The sequence below is a fragment of the Cynara cardunculus genome, assembly GCF_001531365.2.
Source record: "Cynara cardunculus var. scolymus isolate 2C chromosome LG 8, CcrdV1, whole genome shotgun sequence".
Classification (NCBI taxonomy): domain Eukaryota; kingdom Viridiplantae; phylum Streptophyta; class Magnoliopsida; order Asterales; family Asteraceae; genus Cynara; species Cynara cardunculus.
Genome location: NC_037535.1, coordinates 25,420,200 through 25,443,568, shown reverse-complemented (window position 1 = coordinate 25,443,568; position 23,369 = coordinate 25,420,200). Strand labels below are relative to the sequence as shown.

Genomic DNA, 23,369 nt, shown 5'->3' with positions numbered 1-23,369 from the left:
AAATATATATATATATATATATATATATATAATTATCATCTAAGAAATTACTAAATATTTTTTAAAAGTTTGACTTTTTTTAATGGAAAAATTGTAGAAAATTTATTGAAGATTTTGATGGTAAATAAATAAAAGAAAAGGAGAGGTAATAAATGGGAGAGAAATGGCAATAAATGATGACAGTTGGAAATAGAGTTGGAAGGAAGAAGGTTGGTGGATGAATTCATGACCGTTTGATTAACTCCCATCTGCTCATCGTACGGTAACCCATTCTCTTCAATTGCGTGCCATGCCCCTCACTCGGTGCATAATAATCTGTTTCCTATTTATTAAATTAAATTAAATCGTACCATTTTCCATATTTTTTTATTTTTATTTGCTATTAAATAACGTCCAATTTCAAAACTACAGTTCCATGTTGATCGGGAAAGAGAATAAATGTTAGTCTTATAAAGGACTTGATATCTTTTTTATCAGATGTGTTTTAAATACCGTGATTTCAGATGTGTGGACAAAATGGAGAATATCTGTAACGGGTGGACTGAGATGTTACAAATAGTATCAGAACCGGGAACCGGACTGGTGTGTGAGTGAGGACGTTGGGCTTACAAAGTTACAAGGGGGTTGAATTGTAAGATCTTGTATTGGTTGGGGAAGGGAACAAAACTTGTCTTATAAAGGACTGGATACCTCTTCTATCAGACGCGGTTTAAAACTCGTAATCCACATGTATGGACAAAACGAACAAATATATAATATATTTGGTTTGAGATGTTGCAATACATGTATTTTTCAATTTTATCTTTGATTACAAGATGAAAATTTCTTATATTCATTTATAATTAAATATAAATTTTGTTTAATGATTATATGTTTTTAAAAATGTATATTTTCAATGGATTTTTAGAGCATCTTCAATAGATTCTTTAAAATATAAACTTTAGAGATTTTGTTTTAACTGATTATTAAAAATGAAGAAAATAAGGGATAAATGTAAAAAAAAAATGCGGGAGAGCTCTAAAAAATGATGGATTAGAAAAGGAAAAAAATGGTTTTTTTCCACTTCTACCAATGAAAATACAAGAAATTAAATATTTAGAGAGAAAAATAATATTTTATTAATTATATTGAATATTTTATATTATATTATAAAACATTTGACAAAAAATTTTAAAAATTAATTTTTTATGTATGGAGTACTGTTTATTGATGCATATTATTTAAATTTCAAGTTTACAAATAATTATACATAAATACAATTTATTAAAACTTCATGTTTAAATTTGTGTAACTAATAATAGACTCATAAACGGAACATGATAAACATCTCATTTTAAATATAAAAAAATGTAAAATATAATTAAGATAATCATTGTAACAGAATACTTATATATTATATTTATAAAAAATTATATTAAAACCAAAAATAAATTACTTATTTATCAAACCTAAATTAAGTTATGATAAAAAAAACATTGAATTAAATTAGTTACACAAAAAATATAACTTTTAAATAGTTAATTTGATACTAACTTCGATATTTTTTTCTCCCAAAGTTTTATGATATCTTTAAATTTATATTTTATTAAAAAAACATTATTATTTTCTCAAAACCACGTAAAATCATATTATAACATCGATAGAGACAAAAAATAAAATGAAACATTAAAATTGAAATGCATCTCGCTGCATTGTGTGAGTACATTCTATTATAGTTAATATTAGAATCTTCAAACTGGAGAAACTGTTGAAGATGAACATATACGTATCTAAATAATTCGTAGGAGAACGTATGTATATCAATTGTCCTCTACTTCTCGTTGAAATGACTGAGAATCGGCTTTGTACAAAAAACTATAAACTCGTTTAACTCGTCCATTAACAACTCAATTAAACTTAATTTGTTAAAGTGCGAACCCGTTAAACCATCAATTAAAAAAAATTGAAAACTTAACCCATCGATAATACATATAGATTTAGGGGTCGTTTACCAAACGGTTACCCGGGTAAGTACTTAACAAGTTACATTACCTACCGGATGAATATGACACTTACCAAGAATCTTATCTGGTGAGAGCGAAGACAATAACCTAAAGTCTTACCTGGTAAGTGAGGGTGACGACCTTTACCATGGTTAGCGCTTACAAGGTAAATTGTTGCATACGATTTACCGTTTTCATGGACTAAAATCTTATTTGGTAAATAAGTAATAATGTTGACTTTTGTCGGATAAACGTTTAATAAACGCTCCTAATATCTCAACAATTCACTCAATAAAGGGTTTTAGATTTTTTTTAAATTAAACTATGATTAATTTTAATATCCAAAATAATTTTGAATAACTTGGTCGGCTTCAAGACCATGTCAAGCCACAATAACAGTAACAAACGTTAAAAATTACATCTCTAACAGATTCTTTAAAATAAATATTTTAATATTTTTATTTAACATATTTCCCAAAACCCGTTTTAAAATGGAAAAAATATGAGAGAGAGCGTGAAAATTTCCAAATTTGGAGAACTCTCCAAAAATGATTATTAATGGAACGGAAATTAATTTTTTTTTCCAATGAGAATCCTTGAAATTAAATGCATACGAGAGAAAAATAATATTTTTATGAAAAGTACTGAATATTTCTATAATATAATTTATATTTTAATCTCCAAATTGGACAAGTGGTTGGAGATGAATATAAATTCTCAATGGAAATTTTGACTTTTGATTATCCAAAAATGAAGAATATGTTGGAGATGCTCTTAGGTCTTCCATATCAATTTGACCATAATTTACTAACTTTATGAGATCCTGAATATAATAGATGGAAAATCTTCAACGATCTTTTTATGGGGCGGAGTCGAAAGTCTAGCATCTAATAGCAGGTTTCAGATCCAACGGCTTATATTCTCCATTTCCCCGAGTAAACGTTGTGTTCGGTCAATGAATCAATATATGTGATTTCTATCTTCTCGAATAATATCGAGACCCAAAAAGTGTTATCATTTTACTCAATGAATGTGACAAGTGTTATCATTCTTTATCACTAGTCACTTGGGGCGGACCTACATACAAGGCCCCAGGTACACAAGTTAGTACACAAGTTACTGTGCAATTGATTCGTCGGGAAAAAATTAGAGGCCTAACAAGTGCACCTGCTTTAAAGCGATGTCTGTTTTCTTAAGTTAACAAAAAGTGGTTACAGTCTATAGGTATTATAGATCACAGGTTCAGATCTCTCTGATTGTTTTTTTTAACTTTTTCAGTATCAATCATACGTTTATGAATTACCAGTTATCAAACAGACTACTACTCTTCGAGATAAGGGTAAGGTTGCATACATCTTATCATTTTTACATCGTACTTGATGCAAGATTTACTGAATTGGTTTAAAGAGAGAGAGAGAAAATATAGGACAAAGAAGAGAAGAATGGGGGGCATAGTTCCTCACTGCATGCTTTCTTCAAAGGGTCTTTCGCCTATCAGTATGTGAGTCTTTAGGCTCCTAGAAGGTCAGGAGTTCACACCTTACCAAATGTGAGAAGGATGTGTGAGCTTATTTATTCTACTTGTCGTATATAAATATTATATACTTCAAAAAGAATATCACCATTAGCACAGTACAAACTTTAGACTTTAACACCTCTTAAAAAATTAACATCACTTAATTATAATCATATCCTTTATACCCGTTATCTGTATATAATTTACTGAATCTGTTAAATTTAATTTTGATTTTAAAATGTGGTCATAAAGTACTTTGAGACCATGATGGTAAAGATAGGCCATGGGGTGGTAATTAATTGGCATTGCCCTTATTACATGTCTTACAACCATAGCAGAGATATTAAGACAAGTAGCCCCTAGAATGGTTAACATACAAAAGGAACAACATCCACTTTACACTTAAAAGTTGGTGGTAAGGTTTTGAATTTAATTTGATGGTACCTCTGCTATCTTTTATTTAGGGGTTGTTTGTTTACTTTTTGATAGTTCTATTAAAAGATAACTTCTGAATCATTAAGAGGTGAATTCTGTTTAGCAAAAAAAAAAAAAATTGTCTCTTAATGGTTCTAAAATCATCTGAATGATTTTGTATCATGGACATCTCTTAACCATTCAACACCCTAATTTCACTATAAATAACTATCAAACAATTATATTTAATTTTGCACTATATCATGAGAGCATCTTAATCATTCTGCACCAAACAACCTCTTAGTAATATAGTATCATATTAAAACACCGATCTACCTATTTAATGATAAAGTATTTGTTCGATTTTGTCTCGAGGGTCTTTGTGATTCCAGTCTACGACTACGATTGGTGTCCCAGTGCACAAAGACTTCTGCTTTGTTGGTTATGTGTCTCGTATCACTCAAAGCATTGTAAGAGCAGCTCCAACTCAACATCATTTTGGTGTTTAATCAACACCACCCGAAGAATATTGATAAATGATGATTGAGATGAGATTCTGCATTTTGAACCACGAATATTGGGTTTTCATTTCAGTTGTAGGTGTAACGAGAGCACTATTAGAGATATGGCACAAATAAATATTAGAAAAAGAGCTCCAACATAAAGATCTTTGGTTGTGCCACAATAAATATCAGATACTTTTGACATTTGAAGTTCAAGCTCAAACCAATCAATCGGGCACCACCATTTTGATTATGCCATAATATATTTGGTATGAGAGTGTAGAGTATCACCATTTTGATGCAATATTATATGTCGTTTTTTTGGTGGTATGCAGTGTTTTTGGAGCTGCGTACTTGCGTTGATAAGAGTTGGATTCATTATCATGACATGTTTTATAATCATGTTGTAATTTATTGAAACTCCAATTATTTTTGTTTAGGGTAGCAAATATACTAAAACAAAAACAAATACAACATCGACAGTTACTGTAAGATGTAGACGCAGAAACATAAACAAACAAAAATCAAACAAACAGAAAAAAAAACGACGACTAACGAAAGACTGAATAAAACCACAAGCATCAAAAAAACAAAACAACAACGAGCTACAAGAACCCATCTAACCAATTGTAACCCTTAGTTGTATTGTGCACTTTTTGGTGAAGAATTTCAACCAATTTAAGGAAATAGGATTTAGGATCCGATTGAATTTTGGCCCGGTTCAATTTGGGCTAATAAGTCCACTTATTTCGGTTCGGGTTGGGCCGGGCCGGGCGGGCCGGGTAGCGGTCCAACTATTTTGCTTAAGAAATTTCAATTATCTTGATAAAACCTAATAAATTTTTGAAACCTTTTTTTAAAGATATTTTCATATTATATTTTATATAAAAATTAATTTGTTTCTTTATTTACTAGCCTCCTACTAGCTTATAGGCATGGCAACAAGGCAGAGATGGAGCGGGTTTTTAATCCCCGACCTCGTTTTTAGTAATAATCTCGGCCCCAGTCCCCGATCAAACCCTTGTCAAACCTGGGTCAAATCTCATTAAGAATATTCCTTAGTTTGAGTCTACGGGGGATCTTCGGTCCCGACCCCAACCCCTGTTTGAGTAACAACCCCCGACCTCAGCCCCATGACCCATTTGGGCACAGAATCCCCCGTCCCATTCGGGTCAGGTGAGCCGGGTTCCCCACTGGTCGGGCAAATCACCATCCTTACTAGCTTAGGGGACTATACATGTTATTTACCAAATTTCTCTTACCCCTTAAATTATGTTGACATAATAATATCAGTCTATTAGGAAACGACTTTTATTTGGTCAGTGATTAATACCAACGCATGTCGCACCTTTATCTGATTAGCACTTATCTAATTTATGTTGCTAACTGCCTCCTTATATACCCTTAATTTTTATTAAATCGTGAATAAGCATTATCTCACATTTTTTTTTAATATATAAAAAGTCTTCTATCTATATGTTGTCTAACGAGTTCGAACGATACTATAGAAACCATTTTGTGTAGTAAAAGATACTCGTGCATAAACTTTATTTTGAAAAAGCAAATTCTCAAATACAGAAAAAATTCGAACAATAGAAGTTGGATTCACGCGAGACCAATATGTTTTTGTAAGACTCGCAAGTCCAATTTTTTACACTTGAATATTCACAGCAAAATGTTGTGAAGGTAAAAAATGTTGATTCTTCACAGCAAAAACACTATGAAAGTTACATTCATAATTTTTTGTTATAAAGTTTCAAATGTAAAAATGATTGCACGAAAACAGGCACGTGTACTTAAGTATTTATAATTATAAGACAATTTATATTTAATAAATAATTTAAAATTTTCTTTTCGTAAAAATTAAAGTATTCTTGTTTATTATGACTTTGGTGGTAACTTCGTGTCGGTGTTTCAAATGGCAAGGAGTTAAAGACTTGCTGGTAGTAGATGACTAAATTTCGAAACTGGTCCTTCAACTATTTAACAACCTTCAGTATTGGTCCAAAAGTTTTATATTTGTATATTTTGGCTTATAACTTTCTTTCCTCCATCTATTATGATAATGTAATGCTAAGTTATACATCACATGACAATGATATTTGTTTTTCTTCCTATTTTTTAATTTTCAAATTTTATTATACATTTAGGGATCGTTTACCGAACGCTTACCCAGTAAATGCTTATCGGTAAAATTCAACACTATCACGTATTTACCGGATAAGATTTTAGTCCACCAAAACGGCATTGTATGCAACAATTTACTGGTAAGTGCTGATTGTGATAAAAGTCGTCGTTCTCATTTACCGGATAAGATTTTTGGTCATAGCTATATTCATCTGGTAAGGTAATGCGACTTGGTAAACACTTACCCAGATAAGCTTTTGGTAAACGGCCCCTAATGAATTATGAAAAAAGAGAGAGAAAATATTTATTTACAAATTCAAAAGAAAATCACTCATGATTATGTAAAATGGTAAACAGACTACACACATATACGTTGAACTTAACCGTATTTGTTTCACCTTCAAATAAGAAACTGTGTATTTCAACCATTAATACATCCAAATATAATTTATTAAAACTGTTTTTTTTTTCACTTAACGAGAATGTTACACGATAAGATAATTGAATGTGATGTCTCTTGCAGATAAACGTTTACCATGTAAGTGTTTGATAAACAGTCCCTAAAGACTAAATTTCACTTACAACTTTTAATTTATTCATGTAAACATTGATAATCGAGTCTCGTTATTGTCGACAGAGTAGTGATATGATTTTGGCAACTCAAGGGAAAAAAAAACCCCTTCAAGTGTGCACCAAATGTAATAAAAATAACTTATTGGACCAAAATTGACAATTATCAATACTTCAGGGTAAAATTTTGCACTTTACTCTAAATGGAAATAGCAAAAATGGGAGTGGAAGTATACTTATGAGCTCGTCTATAATAATTTCACAACACACAAAACACGGATTCGTTACCCTTTGTACCTCCTACCAGCTCTACTCCATCGAGATCTCGAAGAAGATGGAACAGAGCTCCAATGGCTTCTTCTCTACTATCTTCATTCTAATCGTCTTCTTCATCTCATCTTCTGAATCATTCTATCTCCCCGGCGTTGCTCCTCGCGATTTCCAAAGGGTACGTACTCTGAAACTCCTCGATATCTGTTTGAATTTTGGATCTAGTGTGTTCGTCTGATGTAATTTGGTTTATGTAACTCGAATCGACATTTTCGATGTGTTTAAAACGAATGTTTTCTGATTTTACTTCAGGATCTCAGTTTATAGCTTATGATGTGCACAAATCGAGCTTATGCTTAGGGTTGTGGGTTTGGGTTTGAGGTTAAAGTAGGACTCTCTATTCCGTTTTTGAGTTTTGTGCATCGTTGATCTGTAGTAGACGTAGATTTTGTGTTGGTAGATCTAATTAGTTGAATGTTTTTTGCTTAATGGTGAAGAATGGTGTTGTAGTTGCTTGTGTAATGCGGGATTTATGGTATTGAGAAAGAAAGTTCTGAATGTGTTTAAAGTAATTGTGGGGTGATTGAAATGATAAGTGTTCTTTTGAGTTCCGGGGTGTATGCATCTCTAATTGGGAAGTGATGATTACTCATTGTAAAGTGTAGATCAGCTAAGTGGCAAATGATGGTTAATATTCGTGAAGTACAAATCTGTGTAAGTGATGAGTGGTGGTGTAGTCAACATATTGTTTGTTGACCACCTTATTTATTGATCTGTTTGAATCTGATGGTGTAAGGATATGTAGATGGGTGTTGCTATATGCACTCCTATTTATGTGAGGTCAAATCATAGAAAGTAAGTTTAAGTCTTGATGTTGATGCGTGTGACGAGGAAATTAATTGGTAGGGGGTGCATTTATCAATATAAAGCACAATTACGTTAAGCACATCTACGACTTGGTTTCTCAATACTATAAATCCGGCACCATACAAGCAACTAAAACACCATTCTTCATCATTAAGCATGCAACATTCAACTAATTAGATCTGCCAACAGCAAATCTGTGTATACCAAATCAGCGATAGGCAAAAATTCAAAATTGACTAGGAAGTTCAATTTTAACCTCAAACCTACAACCCTAGAGGTAAGCTCGATTTATACATATCATAAGCTATAAGCTAATTAGAAAGAAGACTGTTGGCAGATCTAATTTTTTCCCACCTAGGTGTTTGATTTATATTTATTCTATAATTTCTGAACTTGTTCTGATATGGTGCTTATATAAGATTGATATCTTTAACTAAAGGACTTTGTAGCCGCTTTGTGCATTAAGATTGTTTATCTTACCAAAGGGCCTTTGGCCTCATAGCAGGGACGGATCGTGTGTAGTGCATATAGCGGCACGGGCCACCGCTTCATTCCTCCGCCGTAGTAAAAAAAAATTATATAGGGTCGTGAAAAGTGTCACATTATCAGTTTGTTGTGTGCCGACGTATATAGTTTGAATCTACAATGAGGACACAAGTTTCCCTTGATAGAGTTGGTTTGCGATGCTTTCCTTCCACCCCAGACATGAGTTCAAATCTTGTTATTGTCATTTTCTTAGTTTCTAGCTTTTAATTTCAAATTTATTATGTTTCTGAAAAAAAATTGCAACAAAAAACTTGAACGTAGGACCTCAAATATGAAAAGTAGTGAACTAACCAACAGACCAATGATGATTTTGTGAAAAATATCCCTATATTTGTTTCTTATAGTCAAATGGTGCCATCACTTGAAAAAACGTCTCTGCCTCCTAGGAGGTCCAGAAGGATGTGTGAGTTTATTTGTTGCATTTGTCATATATAAATATTATATAGTTTTGATCTTTGGTTAATTGTTAACGAATTGCGAATCTTCTTACCAGGGTGATCCTCTTCAAGTGAAAGTCAACAAGCTTTCTTCTACGAAAACGCAACTTCCTTATGAGTACTATTACTTGAACTATTGTAAGCCTACACACGTTAAAAACAGTGCCGAAAATTTGGGGGAGGTGTTAAGAGGTGACCGCATTGAGAATTCGGTCTACACGGTGAGGACCTTCCCATCCAATTCTTGGTCAAGGTTAAATTGACCACTTTTCTATTTTTTGAGTTCGCGTTTTTCCGGTTGCATATTATGATCTAAGTTTTGAATATCCGTTTCAGTTTCTTATGAGGGAAGAACAACCATGCAAAGTAGGTTGTCGAGTAAAGCTTGATGCTGAAACCGCAAAGAAATTCAAAGAAAAAATTGATGATGAGTACCGAGTAAACATGTATGTGCCACAGTCCCTACTTAATCGGAATGTTCATTCAGAGCCTGTTTGGTTTGTGGGATTTGTAATTGGATTCCGTTTCAATATTCGTTTTGGTTTAAAGGAAAGTCTGGAATTGAAATCCCACAAACATGGGATTAGGAATCCCATAATGTAGTTGGTATTTCGTGGGATTTTATAAGATTTGTTTGTAGTAATATTTTGAAATATGTTAAAAGCACCTGTTTTGTAATAATCAATTAATAAAAGGGAAGTTAAGGGAAATAGCCATTTTCAGGGACCAAATTCATCTCTTAGCCATTTCTCTATAGTGATTTCCAAAATATCACTACCTCCGCAAGTGGCACCTCAGTGACTTGCAGAGGTAGCTAAAAGACAAAAAAAAGTTCCCTTTTCACTCAGGTCCGCACGTGACACCTCCACAAGTGAGTGAAAATTAAGTTGAAGAGGTGTCACTTGCGGAGGTAGTGATATTTTAGAAACTTCCAAAGAGAAATGGCTAAAAGATGAATTTAGTCACTGAAAATGGCTATTTCTATTAATTTCCCTTAATAAAAAGGTAACTTACTTATTTTTATAATTATTTATAATTTGTTTCTAAAATTCCAAATCACCAAAGATTCAAATCCTTCCATGAAATCCAAATCTTTATTGAAATAGCACTTATTCAGATCAAACATTTGGAAAAAAGTTGTGACTTTATACGTCACTGCAAAAAAACCAATATACATAATGCCTTACATTGGATTTTTGCTATACATTGCAGGATTTTAGACAACCTCCCGGTTGCTGTTCTTAGACAGAGACGGGATGGTAGTCAGTCAAACACTTACGAACACGGTTTTCGTGTTGGTTTTAAGGGAAACTATGCCGGGGTAAGTTGATCGGATTTTTTTTTACTTGATCACTTCTTCGATCCAGAATGCGGTGAATTTAATCTCTCGTTTTACTTCAGAGCAAAGAGGAAAAGTATTTCATCAATAATCATTTGAGCTTTAGAGTCATGTATCACAAGGATCTTGAGACTGATTCTGCTCGAATTGTTGGATTCGAAGTTACTCCAAACAGGTTTTCGCTTCTCATTCCTGCTTTATGTTTGTAACATGATATTTGATTTTTCTTATCATTTTAGTGTCTTACGTTTTAGTTTTTAGTATATAACCTAATTGAAATTGTTTAATATCATTGACTCATTGAATAATAGTAAAAAAACTTGTGTATATATAAATTATATATCTATATTGAGTTGGTTTCCGCTAAGAATGGTAGTTATCTTGAGAAGGGTAAGAAAGGATCTTCACCCTTGGATCAACCCTAGTTGAAGATCAACTGAAAATACCCTTCTAAGCTAATTCATGGGTTATTTTGGGACTTAATCTGAACCATTAGAGAACACTATTTAAAAGTGATAGAGGGTCCAAATCCCTTCTTACACTTCTCATTTTAACTCATATTCTCACACGATCCTTCGTCTATATATAAATAAGAGATGCCTTCTTAGCATTATTTTGCTTCTCTCCTTAAATTATCTTTTTATCGGTATGAACCTATTTTCCGACTCATGCTTACAGCATCAGCCACGAGTATAAAGAGTGGGACGACAAGAACCCTCAATTGGTAACATGCAACCAAAATACCAAAAATATAATTCAAGGAAGCACCGTACCTCAAGAAGTCGATACAGATAAGGAGGTCGTATTTACATACGATGTTACTTTCAAGGTACCATCTAATATGAACAGTTAGTAGTTCCCCTATGGGTTGGGTCCTCGTGAGACCAACCTATTTTCATGAGATCCGTGAGACCAACTGTGAACGCACAAAAACACACTGAACTTCACAACAAAAACACTGTGAAGATAAAATAGACCTTTACAGTGTTTTGCTTTGAATATTCAGTGTTATTTTGTGGTCTCGCATGATCCCAACTCGTTCCCTTACAGTATGCAGTTAAAGTACCAATGACCCTACTTCTGATCCATTTTGATCTTTCCAGGAGAGCGATATCAAATGGGCGTCACGTTGGGACACCTATCTTCTTATGAACGATGATCAAATCCACTGGTTTTCGATCATTAACTCCCTGATGATCGTTCTCTTCCTTTCCGGGATGGTAGCCATGATCATGATGAGAACACTTTACCGAGATATTGCAAACTATAATCAACTGGACACACAAGAAGAAGCTCAAGAAGAAACCGGATGGAAACTCGTCCATGGAGACGTTTTCCGGGCTCCGGAATATTCCGGATTACTCTGCGTTTACGTCGGAACCGGCGTACAGATCTTCGGAATGACACTTGTGACCATGATCTTTGCTTCACTCGGGTTCTTGTCACCCTCCAACCGTGGTGGCCTGATGACCGCCATGGTTCTTTTATGGGTCTTCATGGGTTTATTTGCCGGTTATTCCTCCGCTCGCTTATACAAAATGTTCAAAGGCACGGAATGGAAGAAGAACACTTTGAAAACGTCGTTCATGTTTCCCGGTATCTTGTTCGCGATTTTCTTCGTTCTAAATGCGTTAATTTGGGGAGAGAAATCATCCGGAGCGGTACCGTTTGGCACCATGATCGCGCTTGTTTGCTTATGGTTCGGGATCTCGGTCCCGTTGGTCTTTGTGGGAAGTTACTTGGGTTTCAAGAAACCTGCCCTCGAAGATCCGGTTAAAACAAACAAAATCCCGAGACAAGTACCCGAACAAGCTTGGTACATGAAGCCCATATTCTCGATTCTCATCGGAGGAATTCTTCCATTCGGGGCGGTTTTCATCGAGCTATTCTTCATCTTGACGTCCATTTGGTTGAACCAGTTTTACTACATATTCGGGTTCCTATTCATCGTTTTCGTGATCTTGATCATCACGTGTGCCGAGATAACCGTCGTCCTCTGCTACTTCCAGTTATGCAGCGAAGACTATCATTGGTGGTGGCGGGCTTACCTCACCGCTGGTTCATCGGCTTTGTACCTCTTTCTCTACTCGATCTTCTACTACTTCACGAAATTGGAAATCACGAAACTGGTTTCAGGAATTCTGTATGTCGGGTACATGTTGATCGCTTCGTATTCCTTCTTTGTGTTAACGGGCACGATTGGCTTCTACGCTTGCTTATGGTTTGTCCATAAGATCTATTCATCTGTGAAGATAGATTGATGTAAACAAGAGAAAACAAATCTCACACGGAGCAAATTGGAAATAGAAATGAATGCGAGAAATAGTTGAGTCAAGTCGAGTCCAGTCTAGTTGGTTACACGATGAAAAAGAAATGTGTTACAAAATTTTCGAAAGGAGTTGTTGTGGGTAGCGATTTTTTTTCGGTTAATTTTGAATTTTTGTATCTTATATTGGATTTGATAGAATTATGTGTTGTGTTGTGTTGGTTAATCAATTTGAATCCTATTTAGAGGCAAGTGTAAGAAAGTATTGTTATTTTGTTATAGATTTGCAAGCTTAATGAGCAACTAAACCATTTGTGATTGTGGTCAACTTTTGGTTTGTTTTGGAAGAGTTTATTTGGAATGTGACTTGTCTCATTGGGAAACCTGGTGAACCCGTCTCACTGGAGTCGGGGATCCGTTGTAAAAACGGGGACTCTGGGTGGAGATGGGGATCTCTAGAAGTAAAATCCTGGGTAAGGGGCCAGGTGACGTGATGGCAGGCCCGACCCATCCCCGTCCCCGTCCCCGTACATTAAATATACTTTTGCCGTTCCAAAACAACAAGTTAAAATATATATGTTTGTGTGTCCACTTTTAAAAGTAAATAACTAAATTCTCAAATTTACCCTTAATAAATACACTAGTATTTAAGAGGTGTGAGTAGAGAGAATGAAACAAGGGTAAAGATCTCATTTGATTTAACAAAAAAGTTAATAATTATGTTTGCTAAGATTGTATCATTTCAATTATGGACATTTGTTTTGGGACGAAAAGAGTATTATTTATAAATAATTAGATTTAGGGGTCGTTTACGGAGTGCTTACCATATCATTTATCTTACTGGATGAACATAGGAAGGACCGACAATCTTACCCGGTGAGAGCGATGATAAGTACAGCGAGTCTTACTCGGTAAACACTTACCGAGTAAATTATTGTATATGATACCGTTTTGACGGACTATAATCTTACCCGATAAAGTAAGTGAAAATGTTGACTCTTATCGGTAAACGCATACCAGGTAAGCGTTTGGGTAAAAGCCCCCTAGCATCTTTTAGAATTAGAAACAGCATTTTAACACTCCTTGTATAAATACATTTTTTCTAACTTATCTTGTATTTAGATAAATCACCCACCTCATCGTTACCAACTGAGCTACAACCTACAAGCCACATGCTATAAAATTACACATTTACCCATAAATCGTAATTTGCCATAAAATAAATAAAGGGTATATTTGTAAAAATGAAATCTTTTCTCATTCTGCTCAAAACCATAAGAACACAACATCAATGGCATAAATTTGATGAAATATTACAATCTTCAAGTGTGTGTTTTACATTGACAAAAGACATGAAAGCCAGAAGCTTTAACATTTCACTACGAATAACGAAAACAAAGACGAAAACGACAATAATAAGCTCGTGGACTCAAATTTCGAGTCTCGACCCGCTTAAATAACAATTCGCAAGCAGACGAACTTTATATATACACCAATCTTTAATGTTCCGTATACATAACAACGATGCTTTTGAACCACATCGGTGTGTTGCATATCTGTACAACTTCACCTTCGGCAAAAACCCGTCATTTGGTCATGGCGATCTTCGTAAAATTTTAAATATAAAAATTAAAAACCCAATTTTGAGATCATCATCATCAACTGCAAATGGCTTCAACTGAAAGCTTCTTCATTACTTTTGGGCATGGATCACCTCCAAATATTTCAGGTGTTACAGGTACTGTGCATGATTGTTGTCCAATGCATAACTGCAATTATTCCAAAACCAAAAGAAAAAAAAGCATTAGGGACTGTTTGACAATTGCTGAATGGTTTGGTGCAGAATGATTAAGTGGTCAGAATGATTAAGAGGCTCTCATGATAAGATGTACGCAGACTTAACCTCTACCCCAAAGAGTATAACGATTATTTCCGTGAAGACACAAACCATTATGGAGCTACGAAGCAGAAAAGGAAGCAAGTACCTTATTGAAGGCGTCATACGAGTTATGGGCATGACAACTACCCTCGCGGTAGCTACCACAACCCCCGAGCGGCGTGCCAAAACTAGCAAATTTAATGGACGATATCTTCTGGCCTGGGCTGCACGAAAGATGCGCTTTCGGCCTTAGGGGTTTCGTGACTTTACCGGAAGCTTGCATTTCATAATTCATCAATGAAGGTTGCCATTCGTATATATCGGCACACACGCTATAAACCGCTCTTTTCACCAATGATATCCCATACGGGATTCCTCCCAATTCTTCAAAAACGACCAACAAGTTTCCCCTGGGTTTAAGCCATGACCGCGGCACGTGATACCTGAAACAAATTTTAGAAATGTCTGTAGTGAAAAAGGCACACAGTTTTAGAAATCCCTAAAATGTCCCTTTCAAAAGGAGGGTAGTTGACATTTCCAAAATAAATTCCCACTGTGAAAACGACATACAGTTTAAAAAATGTGTAACTATTACTCTTTTTAATCAACTAAACGACAATTTTACCCTTAATTTTAAGGGCATAATTAATTTCTCTATCTCATAATTAAGGGTGTTACCAGAAAGAAGACAACTTACTTTTGAAAGTGGACACTTATTTTGGGACGAAGGGAGTAATGATCATAATCATCTTAGAGAACTTAATGTGTAATTGTAACCATTTTTAATTAAATAAATGACAATTTTACCCTTCAATAATAATGGAAGTAAATGAATTTCTCCATCTCATATTCAAGGGTAGAATTGGAAAGTAGACACTTCCTTTCGAAACCAGACACTTATTTCAGGATGGAGGGAGTAACGATTATAATCATCTTACACGAACTTTCAAGATTCAACGAAAAGATTGGTTTCTTACCATTTTTGCGAAGCTTCACCGCAATTACTTAGGCATCTTTTCTCGCTAAAATAGCCGGCGTAACTACAAGTGCTACAAGAACCCGACGCCTTGTATGCGGGCCAATGACGTCCAACGCTTTGCCCGTTTATCCATATTTGACCTTTGCCCATACTACTCATGTCCAAAGCCAAAGGTTCGTTCCCACCCGGAGCATTGAAGATAGTCTTCGGGACATAAAGAACATATATCAATTCAAGTAACACTTTCCTTTTTGGGATGTCCCTAAAAAATTGCAATTTCCCTTTTCCGGAAAGGTTTCAAGGGAAGTTACCAAAAGATTCATATAAGATATCTCTTTTGGTAACCATGGGTGTCTGGTACAGCTTGAGTGCACCTCGACTAATCCCATGGGGTCCTGAAGTTAACAGTCGGGCAAACCCTCTACTGACCTTGATGGGACTTGAATCAGTGATAATGTCTTATGGGACAGAGGAAGTATGAAGTAAAGGTTTGGTGTACCATGTACCGTAACATGATTTCAAGAAATCTTTAAGCACGAAATGGGAATTACCTTATACCATGTCAATGGTTGTCGTTGAGACACAAACGAACCTTGAATCCACTCAACGGATGAACTACCCATAAGCGAGTGAAGACTTAGAATTTCGCCTTTAAGCCCAACCTAGTGGGACATTCAAAGTTCAAGTAAGAATTACGTGGCTTGCGTCATTTAGCGTTCCACATTTTCATTTCGAATTACAAGATTTGACTTGAAAATAAAGATGTGACCGTAGATCCCACTTATTTTATACCAAATCAAACAAACCTAGTAAGTCCCACTCAGAGGTGGGTCAGCAGGTGGTATGTACACAGACCTGACCTCTACCTCGAAGAGTAGAGTAGCCATTTCAGTGAAGACCCTACAAATATATATATATATATATATATATATATATATATATACATATACACACACACCCACACAAGAATTTGGATGAGGGCCATACAATGGAAAGTTTCTAAAGGACAAACCTTATAAGACCATTTTTGCCATGTCAAGTCTCTCTTTCCTTCGTTGAGACCATAGAGTGTGACCGGACCAAGAACACCAGTATTCCATGTCTCAAAATGCTTACCGATATTCTACCAAATCAAATAAGAGAACCATAAGTCACCAACACCCACAAGATTCACATACATTTGCATCGACTGAGGTTCAGGGGAAAACCCCCAAAAAAGAATGAAATATTGAGGAACACCCTAATAACCATTTATCTATACCGTATGCACACGTGCATATAAGTAATTGAAGATGTTTCCTCATTTTTATGCATGTTATGCACATGTGAATACCCAAAAAATTACTTATATGCACATGTTCATACCATATACATGAATGGTTATTAGGATGTTCCTCAACTTTTCATTTTTTGCGGTTTTCCCTGTATGTATATGTATATGTATATATATATATATATATATAGAGAGAGAGAGAGAGAGAGAGAGAGTTATACCGGGAGACCAACTGCAGCACTTAGTAGCGAAATCTTGTTCAGACCAGGTCTTAGATTTACCGGCTTACTAAAAGTTACTTTTGGATTTGATTGACTTCCATAGACGGTTCCTGTGAAAAAAGCAAATAGATTCATATGATGAACTTTGCAAGTTTCCCAATAAACGAGCACAGTATATCCCACCTAGAGGTGGGGTCCATTGAAGGTAAGATGTACGCAGACATGACCTCTACCCCAAAGTAGTATACCGCCTTTTTCGATTAAGTAATGACCTAAATAAGGATCTCGTTGTTATCTCGAAAGTTCTCACCTGATAGTTGGCCATTGATGAAAACATGCAAAGCATGACCAGCAGATTGGATCGTAAGTGTCGGCCACTTCCCACTTCTCACGAACCCCTCGTTGGATCCAATCTTGACACTGAGTAGACGAAGTGCAACAATAAGCCCATAACTCTTCTATATCTAACATTAACTGTTATATCAAACCAAACCCGTATATCCCACACAATGTTGCACTTACTCTGTCATGTACCACAAATAATCCGAAGAATCTCTAGTGACGTTAAGTTGCTCCAGTAACCCGACTGTTGTAAACGCGTTGTCGTCATATGATTCGGTTTGATCGTTGTATGACTGCCAAGCAAATCCGTTCCCCTCGGGGGTCATCTTCATCAGCGCTGTCTGTGCACCCACCTATAATTCAAATTCACAGTTAGCAGCCTTCATCACCAAACTATATACAGGGTATTTATTGAAAACTCGTTTAACTAAATCACCCAAACGCAGCCATTTACGTATATAACCCGAACTCTCCATCCCAAAATAAACGCAAACATTTAACTTTGACACATCTTTAGAACGAAAATAATGAACATTTTTATAATCTTTCTCACCCTTGCCGTATTGTAAACAGTGTTCTTGCAGTCCGGGAGGATACTGATCGACCAAGGTGGCAAATTGTAACGTTGGTTCCTGAAGTTCACTGTTGCGTAAGCCGCTCTGTTGTTATTTGAAAGGAAAGCAGCGCAGCCTCCAGCTTTGTATTTGTAAACGTATGCCTATGCGAAAAACGACAAATTTAAGAGGTGGGGTCCACTGGGGTCCGCTGCTGATGCGAAATGAAGTTATTGTGAACCAATAAAGTGAATAAAAATCCAACCTTTTGATAGTTTCCAAGTGTGATAACAGCGGGATCGCCATTTACTAACGCGGGTTCACATAGTTTTATCGCTCTATGCAAATCTTTAAGATGTCCCCACTTCGCTTCCCGTTTTAGTCCTGTAAATTATCCAAATTTAGTAACTAACTTTACGTAGGGAAACCCGTCACAAAGACCAGACTTTCAAGTCAATGAAACAGACGGGTAGTTTCAACTTCGTTTTCTTAACGATGATATCTGTTGATGATGACAAAATAAAAGAATCTTTGCAGGTGAAATCCGATACCTTTCAGTTGACTTGTAATGAAGATAATTGGAAAACTACGTGCTTTTTAACTTTAGAACTTCCCAAGAAACAAATTATTGTCGTTTTCGTGGGATATGGTAGTAGAAATTCGAAATTTTTCCGTCTTAAAAGTAGCATGCATAATCAAGTTGCATCATAACCACTAATCACAACGAGTGTAAAAGGTGATATGATGCATTTGTGAACGATAGCGAGTTCTGTCACCTATATGTCCTTTTAGAAAAGCAACATACGTAACCATCCGTCCACGATGTGACAAGTTTTGACCAAAAAAACGCTTTAAACACTCCCTCTGTTCTAAAATGAGTGTCAGTATTTCTATTTTAGTATGTCCCAAAATAAAGGCATCCACAATGGAGGTTTTTATAAGAACCTCTCCACTTCAGGTCATAGACTCTTGTCCAGTCACGGGTTCTTATAAGAACCCATATGCTTGAACAAGAACCCGAATTCTGTTATCAAGGGTAAAATTGTCATTTGGTGATATAAAAAGTGTAATAATCACAAATTTCTAAAATTGTATACCTTTTTTATTGTGGGTATTTATTTTGGGACGAAAAAATACCATATTTGACCTTGACCACAATTAGACACTTTACATTTAAATTTCAATTAAGAAACACCATAAGCATGCACGCTAGTCGCTACTATGCTATACCAAATTCATCAACAGGGGCATAATAGTCATAACAAATTCATCAAAAGGGGCATAATAGTCATACCAAATTCATCAAGAGGGGCATCATAGTCATAGCTTGTGGCAATAAACGGGCCACCTGCAGTCCGACCAAAATTGGTTCCTCCGTGATACTATCAAAACAACAAATTTTACACGATATTTATCGAGCAAAGGGCAATAAAGGGAATAAATTTACATCATAACATTTAACTTTACCATATAGTAATTAATAAAAGATCCACCACCCTGAATGAACTTAGCAACCGAATAAGCCAAGTCTTCAGCTGGTCTGTAAGGAACCGCGCCCCCAAACTCAGTAAACCTGCATTTTCCCATTTTTGTAACGAATAAATCAACCAAAACAAGTATCATTTCAAGGATGAACAGTGTGAAATTACCATCCTGTCCAAGCTTCAGTCCACATTTTTCCATTTTGTAAAGAATAAATCAACCAAAAAGATGCAAAAAGAGTATCATTTTAAGGACGAAAAGTGTGAAATTACCATCCTGTCCAAGCTTCAGTCCACATTTTGGGTTTGTAGTTCTTATTGGGAGAGAAATAGTCACAGTAAAAACCATTACAAGTGTTGATCTGTCAAGATAACAAAGCAAAGATCCAATTGCTATTAGAATTCCAAAAAGTCAAATTGTCCATGTGCACTACATAAATAGACACATGGGGTCAAGAAAAAAGTCAAAATGGTGCACTTACAACTGGGTCAGGGGCATCATCTTGTTTGCACATGACCCATGGAACCCCGGTGCCTAGACCCACAGCCATTTGAGCTGCCCATTTTGCGTAGGCTCGAGCCGGTGATCCAAGTTCATACTCCAATGGTCCATATTCATTCTCAATCTGTTTCACATGAACTTTTACTAAGATACAAGTTCCTTTCATTCTCTTCCTTTTTGGAAGTAATATAATATTGGGAAATTGAGAGAAATAGCCAATCAGCAAATAAGGTTTCACTTTTTAGCTATTTTCTGATCCAAATTCACTTTTCACCCAATCCTTAAGCACAAGGCTTAAGCATATACGTAAGGATTGGTTCTCACCCAGAATAATAATGAGAAGAACCCTTATTCAGAAAACCAATCCTTATGCATATGTGTAAGCCTTCTGCACAAGAATTGGCTAAAAAGTGAATTTGGGGTTAAAAAATAGCTAAAAAGTGAATTTGGGTCAGAAAATGGCTATTTATATAAATTTCCCTATTAACATTTTATATACGGCAAAACTCACACACACACTCGCCACCATTTGTGAGACTTGAACCCTTGACCTCAAAGGAGATTGGGCTCTACCAGAAACCTAGATACCGTTGGGCCAATGACCCTTTGGTTCCTTTCATTCTCTTCCTTTTTGGAAGTATACAATATTTCATATATAGCAAAACTCACACACACTCGTCACCTTTAGTTTGACTTAAACCCTTGACCTCTAAAGAGGTTGGGCTCTACCAGTAACCTAGATACCATCGGCCCAATGAGGCAATGACCCTTTGGTTTCTTTTTCTTTTTTTGATTAACCTGGATATCCAACCCGCTATGCGAGCCGAATAATCCCAAGGCGACCACCTGTTTTGCAGATATCCCAGAGTCACCGCATTTGAACCTCCGTGGCCACAAGGGGATTTTTATTCCTCCTTGGATTTGAACATGGGACCTCCTGGTACTTGACCCTTTGGTTTCTTTCATTCTCTTCTTGTAAAAATTAGAAGTAAAGTTGTCTTAATGGGTAAGTTTGAGTACCTGAGATAAAATAATTGGACCACCTTGAGTCTCATACAGTCTTTCTGCTTTCATCATATTCACTATGTGTCTTGTGAATTTTTCCATAGCAGCCTACAGTATATGATTTAATCATCATTACATACTCATTTCAAAATACCCAGAAAAATATTTCTTAAAAAAATTGAAAAAAAATTATAACTTTATATGAAAGATTGAGAGGCAGACCTTAAAAGGGCCATTATCTGTTCTGAAACTAATTCCTGGAACATATTTCAACCAAACAGGAAACCCCCTGAAATTTAAATCACAAAAGAAGGTTAATAGATAGAGATGGGTTATTATACAAACCCTTTACATTTGTACAACCAATACAACTCAATCTCAACCGTCCATTTAATTTGATGAATATGTGATTTCATAGAAGTTTTGATTGTTTTCTAATATAAATTATTGATCATAATTGATGAACTTTATTCATTTTCCATAATTATTCAAATCATAATAAATTAACTCTCATCATTTCCATTATAAATGTAATAGGTTGCATTTGAAACGAACTATATATATATATATATACATATATATATATATATACATATATATATATATATACATATATATATATACATATATATATATATATATATACATATAGGGTCAAGTTTAGAGAAAACCACAAAAAGATGAAAAAATGAAGAAACCCCTGGTAACCAATTTGCCAGGTATGCACATGTGCATAAAATATGCACGTGCATAAAAACAGAGAAACGGCTTCAATTATTTGTATGCGCGTGTGCATGCCGTCCAGAATAATGGCTTCCAGGATTTCTCGATTTTTCATTTTTTTTGGGTTTTCCTTGAACCTCCCCTATATCCTCTCTCTCTCTCTATATCTATCTATATATCTATCTATCTATCTATATATATATATATATATATATATATATAATATTGTGAAAATATTTGCACAGATTACTAATTTTAGAAATCTTGAAATATTTACCCAAAGTTCCATTCAGCACAAGCATATGGACCAATTCTGAGATGAGCATACATTCCAGCTTGCTTAATTAGCTTAATGAACTTCACCAAATCATACCTATCCTGAAAATAATACTGGGAAAAAGAAATCTTGAAATTAAGAAAACAATTTACTAAATAAATAAATATTTTTTTTTTAAGTACACTTACTTGACCAGGTTGGGGTTCATGCCCATTCCAGAAAACATAAGTTTGAATCACATCCAACCCTCCTTCTTTTGCTTTTTGAATAAGCTCTGGCCACATCTGCAACATCATAATCACAATATATGAAACAGATTCAGCCATAAATAAACCCAGAAAGCTCATTCTTACAAACAAAGGGGGAAAAATAAATAACAAGAAAAACCCATTAAGCACATTGATAAGCAGTACCTCAGGAGTGCTTCTTGGATAATGAATAGATCCAGAAATAAGAATCTTTCTTTGGCCATTAATGGAGATAGCTTTGTGGTCATATGAAACAGACCCACTGCAGAAACAAACCCATGAACCCAATAACACCAAAAACACTAAATAAACCTTCTGCATTCCAATAAACCCTAGTTTTTTGAACCCAAAATCCATCAGAAACCCTTGAAAACAAAGCAAAATCCTCTGTCTGTGCCCTTTTAATTAGCTTTTATCCACTTTACTCTTTCTTTGAATCTAAAGAAAGATATCAAGAAACACAGTCGAGTGATTGATTTTATGAAGTAAAAGAACAGATTCTAGTTTTGATTTGTGTATAAAATCATGGATTTGGTGAGTGGTGTGTGAATGTTGAGAAAAAATGGAGTGTTATGGAGCTGCATTTAAGCAAGCAAGATTGGGTCCTACTTTTCTGTCGTAGCAACGCGGACTCATTTTTTATATTTTATAAATATTTATAAACTAATTAAGAAATATTCTCTGAATTTTAAATAAAATTCGAGTTACAGGAAGTATCCTCTTTTATTGTTTTAATATTTAATATTTAATCATTTTTTAAAATTAGAGATCTAAATTAATTACATTATGAATTTTTAAAAATATAATTATGGATTTTTTTTTAATAAATTGCTAGGTATATTTAAATATTTTAAATTATTTTTTTATAAAATAAAATCAAGATAAATAATTATGTATTCACGGGAACCCAGCTTCATCTCTATCTCGTTTTCATCCTTAATCTGGCTTTTTATAATGCGATATTTTAGTCAACGACTTACTCGAGTTTCGTCTTCACGTCATATTTTGAACCTTAATATGGCCTTTTTAGATGGAAAACGGTTGCACA

The 23,369-nt window shown here is 34.9% G+C and overlaps 2 protein-coding genes across 2 annotated transcripts; one reads left to right on the top strand and one right to left on the bottom strand.

Annotated features, from left to right (window-relative positions):
* The first annotated feature begins 7,372 nt into the window (after positions 1 to 7,372).
* LOC112516655 (transmembrane 9 superfamily member 7-like) lies at positions 7,373 to 13,165 on the top strand. The gene is made up of 7 exons (XM_025123822.1): positions 7,373 to 7,560; positions 9,289 to 9,453; positions 9,569 to 9,678; positions 10,445 to 10,553; positions 10,634 to 10,746; positions 11,250 to 11,400; positions 11,675 to 13,165. The coding sequence occupies exons 1-7, from the start codon at positions 7,447 to 7,449 to the stop codon at positions 12,830 to 12,832; spliced, it is 1,920 nt and encodes a 639-aa protein (XP_024979590.1). The 5' UTR covers positions 7,373 to 7,446; the 3' UTR covers positions 12,833 to 13,165.
* Positions 13,166 to 14,131: 966 nt separating this feature from the next.
* LOC112516678 (beta-galactosidase 1) lies at positions 14,132 to 22,851 on the bottom strand. Its single transcript, XM_025123866.1, has 19 exons — positions 22,487 to 22,851; positions 22,262 to 22,357; positions 22,074 to 22,186; positions 21,296 to 21,362; positions 21,089 to 21,181; positions 20,049 to 20,192; positions 19,840 to 19,928; positions 19,553 to 19,658; positions 19,380 to 19,467; positions 18,351 to 18,469; positions 18,085 to 18,249; positions 17,712 to 17,884; positions 17,500 to 17,609; positions 17,190 to 17,299; positions 16,708 to 16,818; positions 16,247 to 16,357; positions 15,694 to 15,899; positions 14,823 to 15,159; positions 14,132 to 14,606 (listed from the first exon to the last, which is right to left on the bottom strand). Exons 1-19 carry the CDS (start codon positions 22,676 to 22,678, stop codon positions 14,496 to 14,498), a joined length of 2,541 nt encoding a protein of 846 aa, XP_024979634.1. The 5' UTR covers positions 22,679 to 22,851; the 3' UTR covers positions 14,132 to 14,495.
* Between the last annotated feature and the right edge of the window lie 518 nt (positions 22,852 to 23,369).

Excerpts from the sequence above, each read along its gene's own strand:
- LOC112516678 (XM_025123866.1), bottom strand. The coding sequence starts at position 22,678 with ATGGATTTTGGGTTCAAAAAACTAGGGTTTATTGGAATGCAGAAGGTT. Across the intron at positions 18,470-19,379 it reads TGCCCCTCTTGATGAATTTG|GACTAAAACGGGAAGCGAAG; the intron begins GTATGACTATTA and ends GATAATTTACAG. Across the intron at positions 17,300-17,499 it reads CATCAATGGCCAACTATCAG|GAACCGTCTATGGAAGTCAA; the intron begins GTGAGAACTTTC and ends CTTTTTTCACAG.
- LOC112516655 (XM_025123822.1), top strand. The coding sequence starts at position 7,447 with ATGGAACAGAGCTCCAATGGCTTCTTCTCTACTATCTTCATTCTAATC. Across the intron at positions 7,561-9,288 it reads CTCCTCGCGATTTCCAAAGG|GGTGATCCTCTTCAAGTGAA; the intron begins GTACGTACTCTG and ends TCTTCTTACCAG. Across the intron at positions 10,747-11,249 it reads TTCGAAGTTACTCCAAACAG|CATCAGCCACGAGTATAAAG; the intron begins GTTTTCGCTTCT and ends TCATGCTTACAG.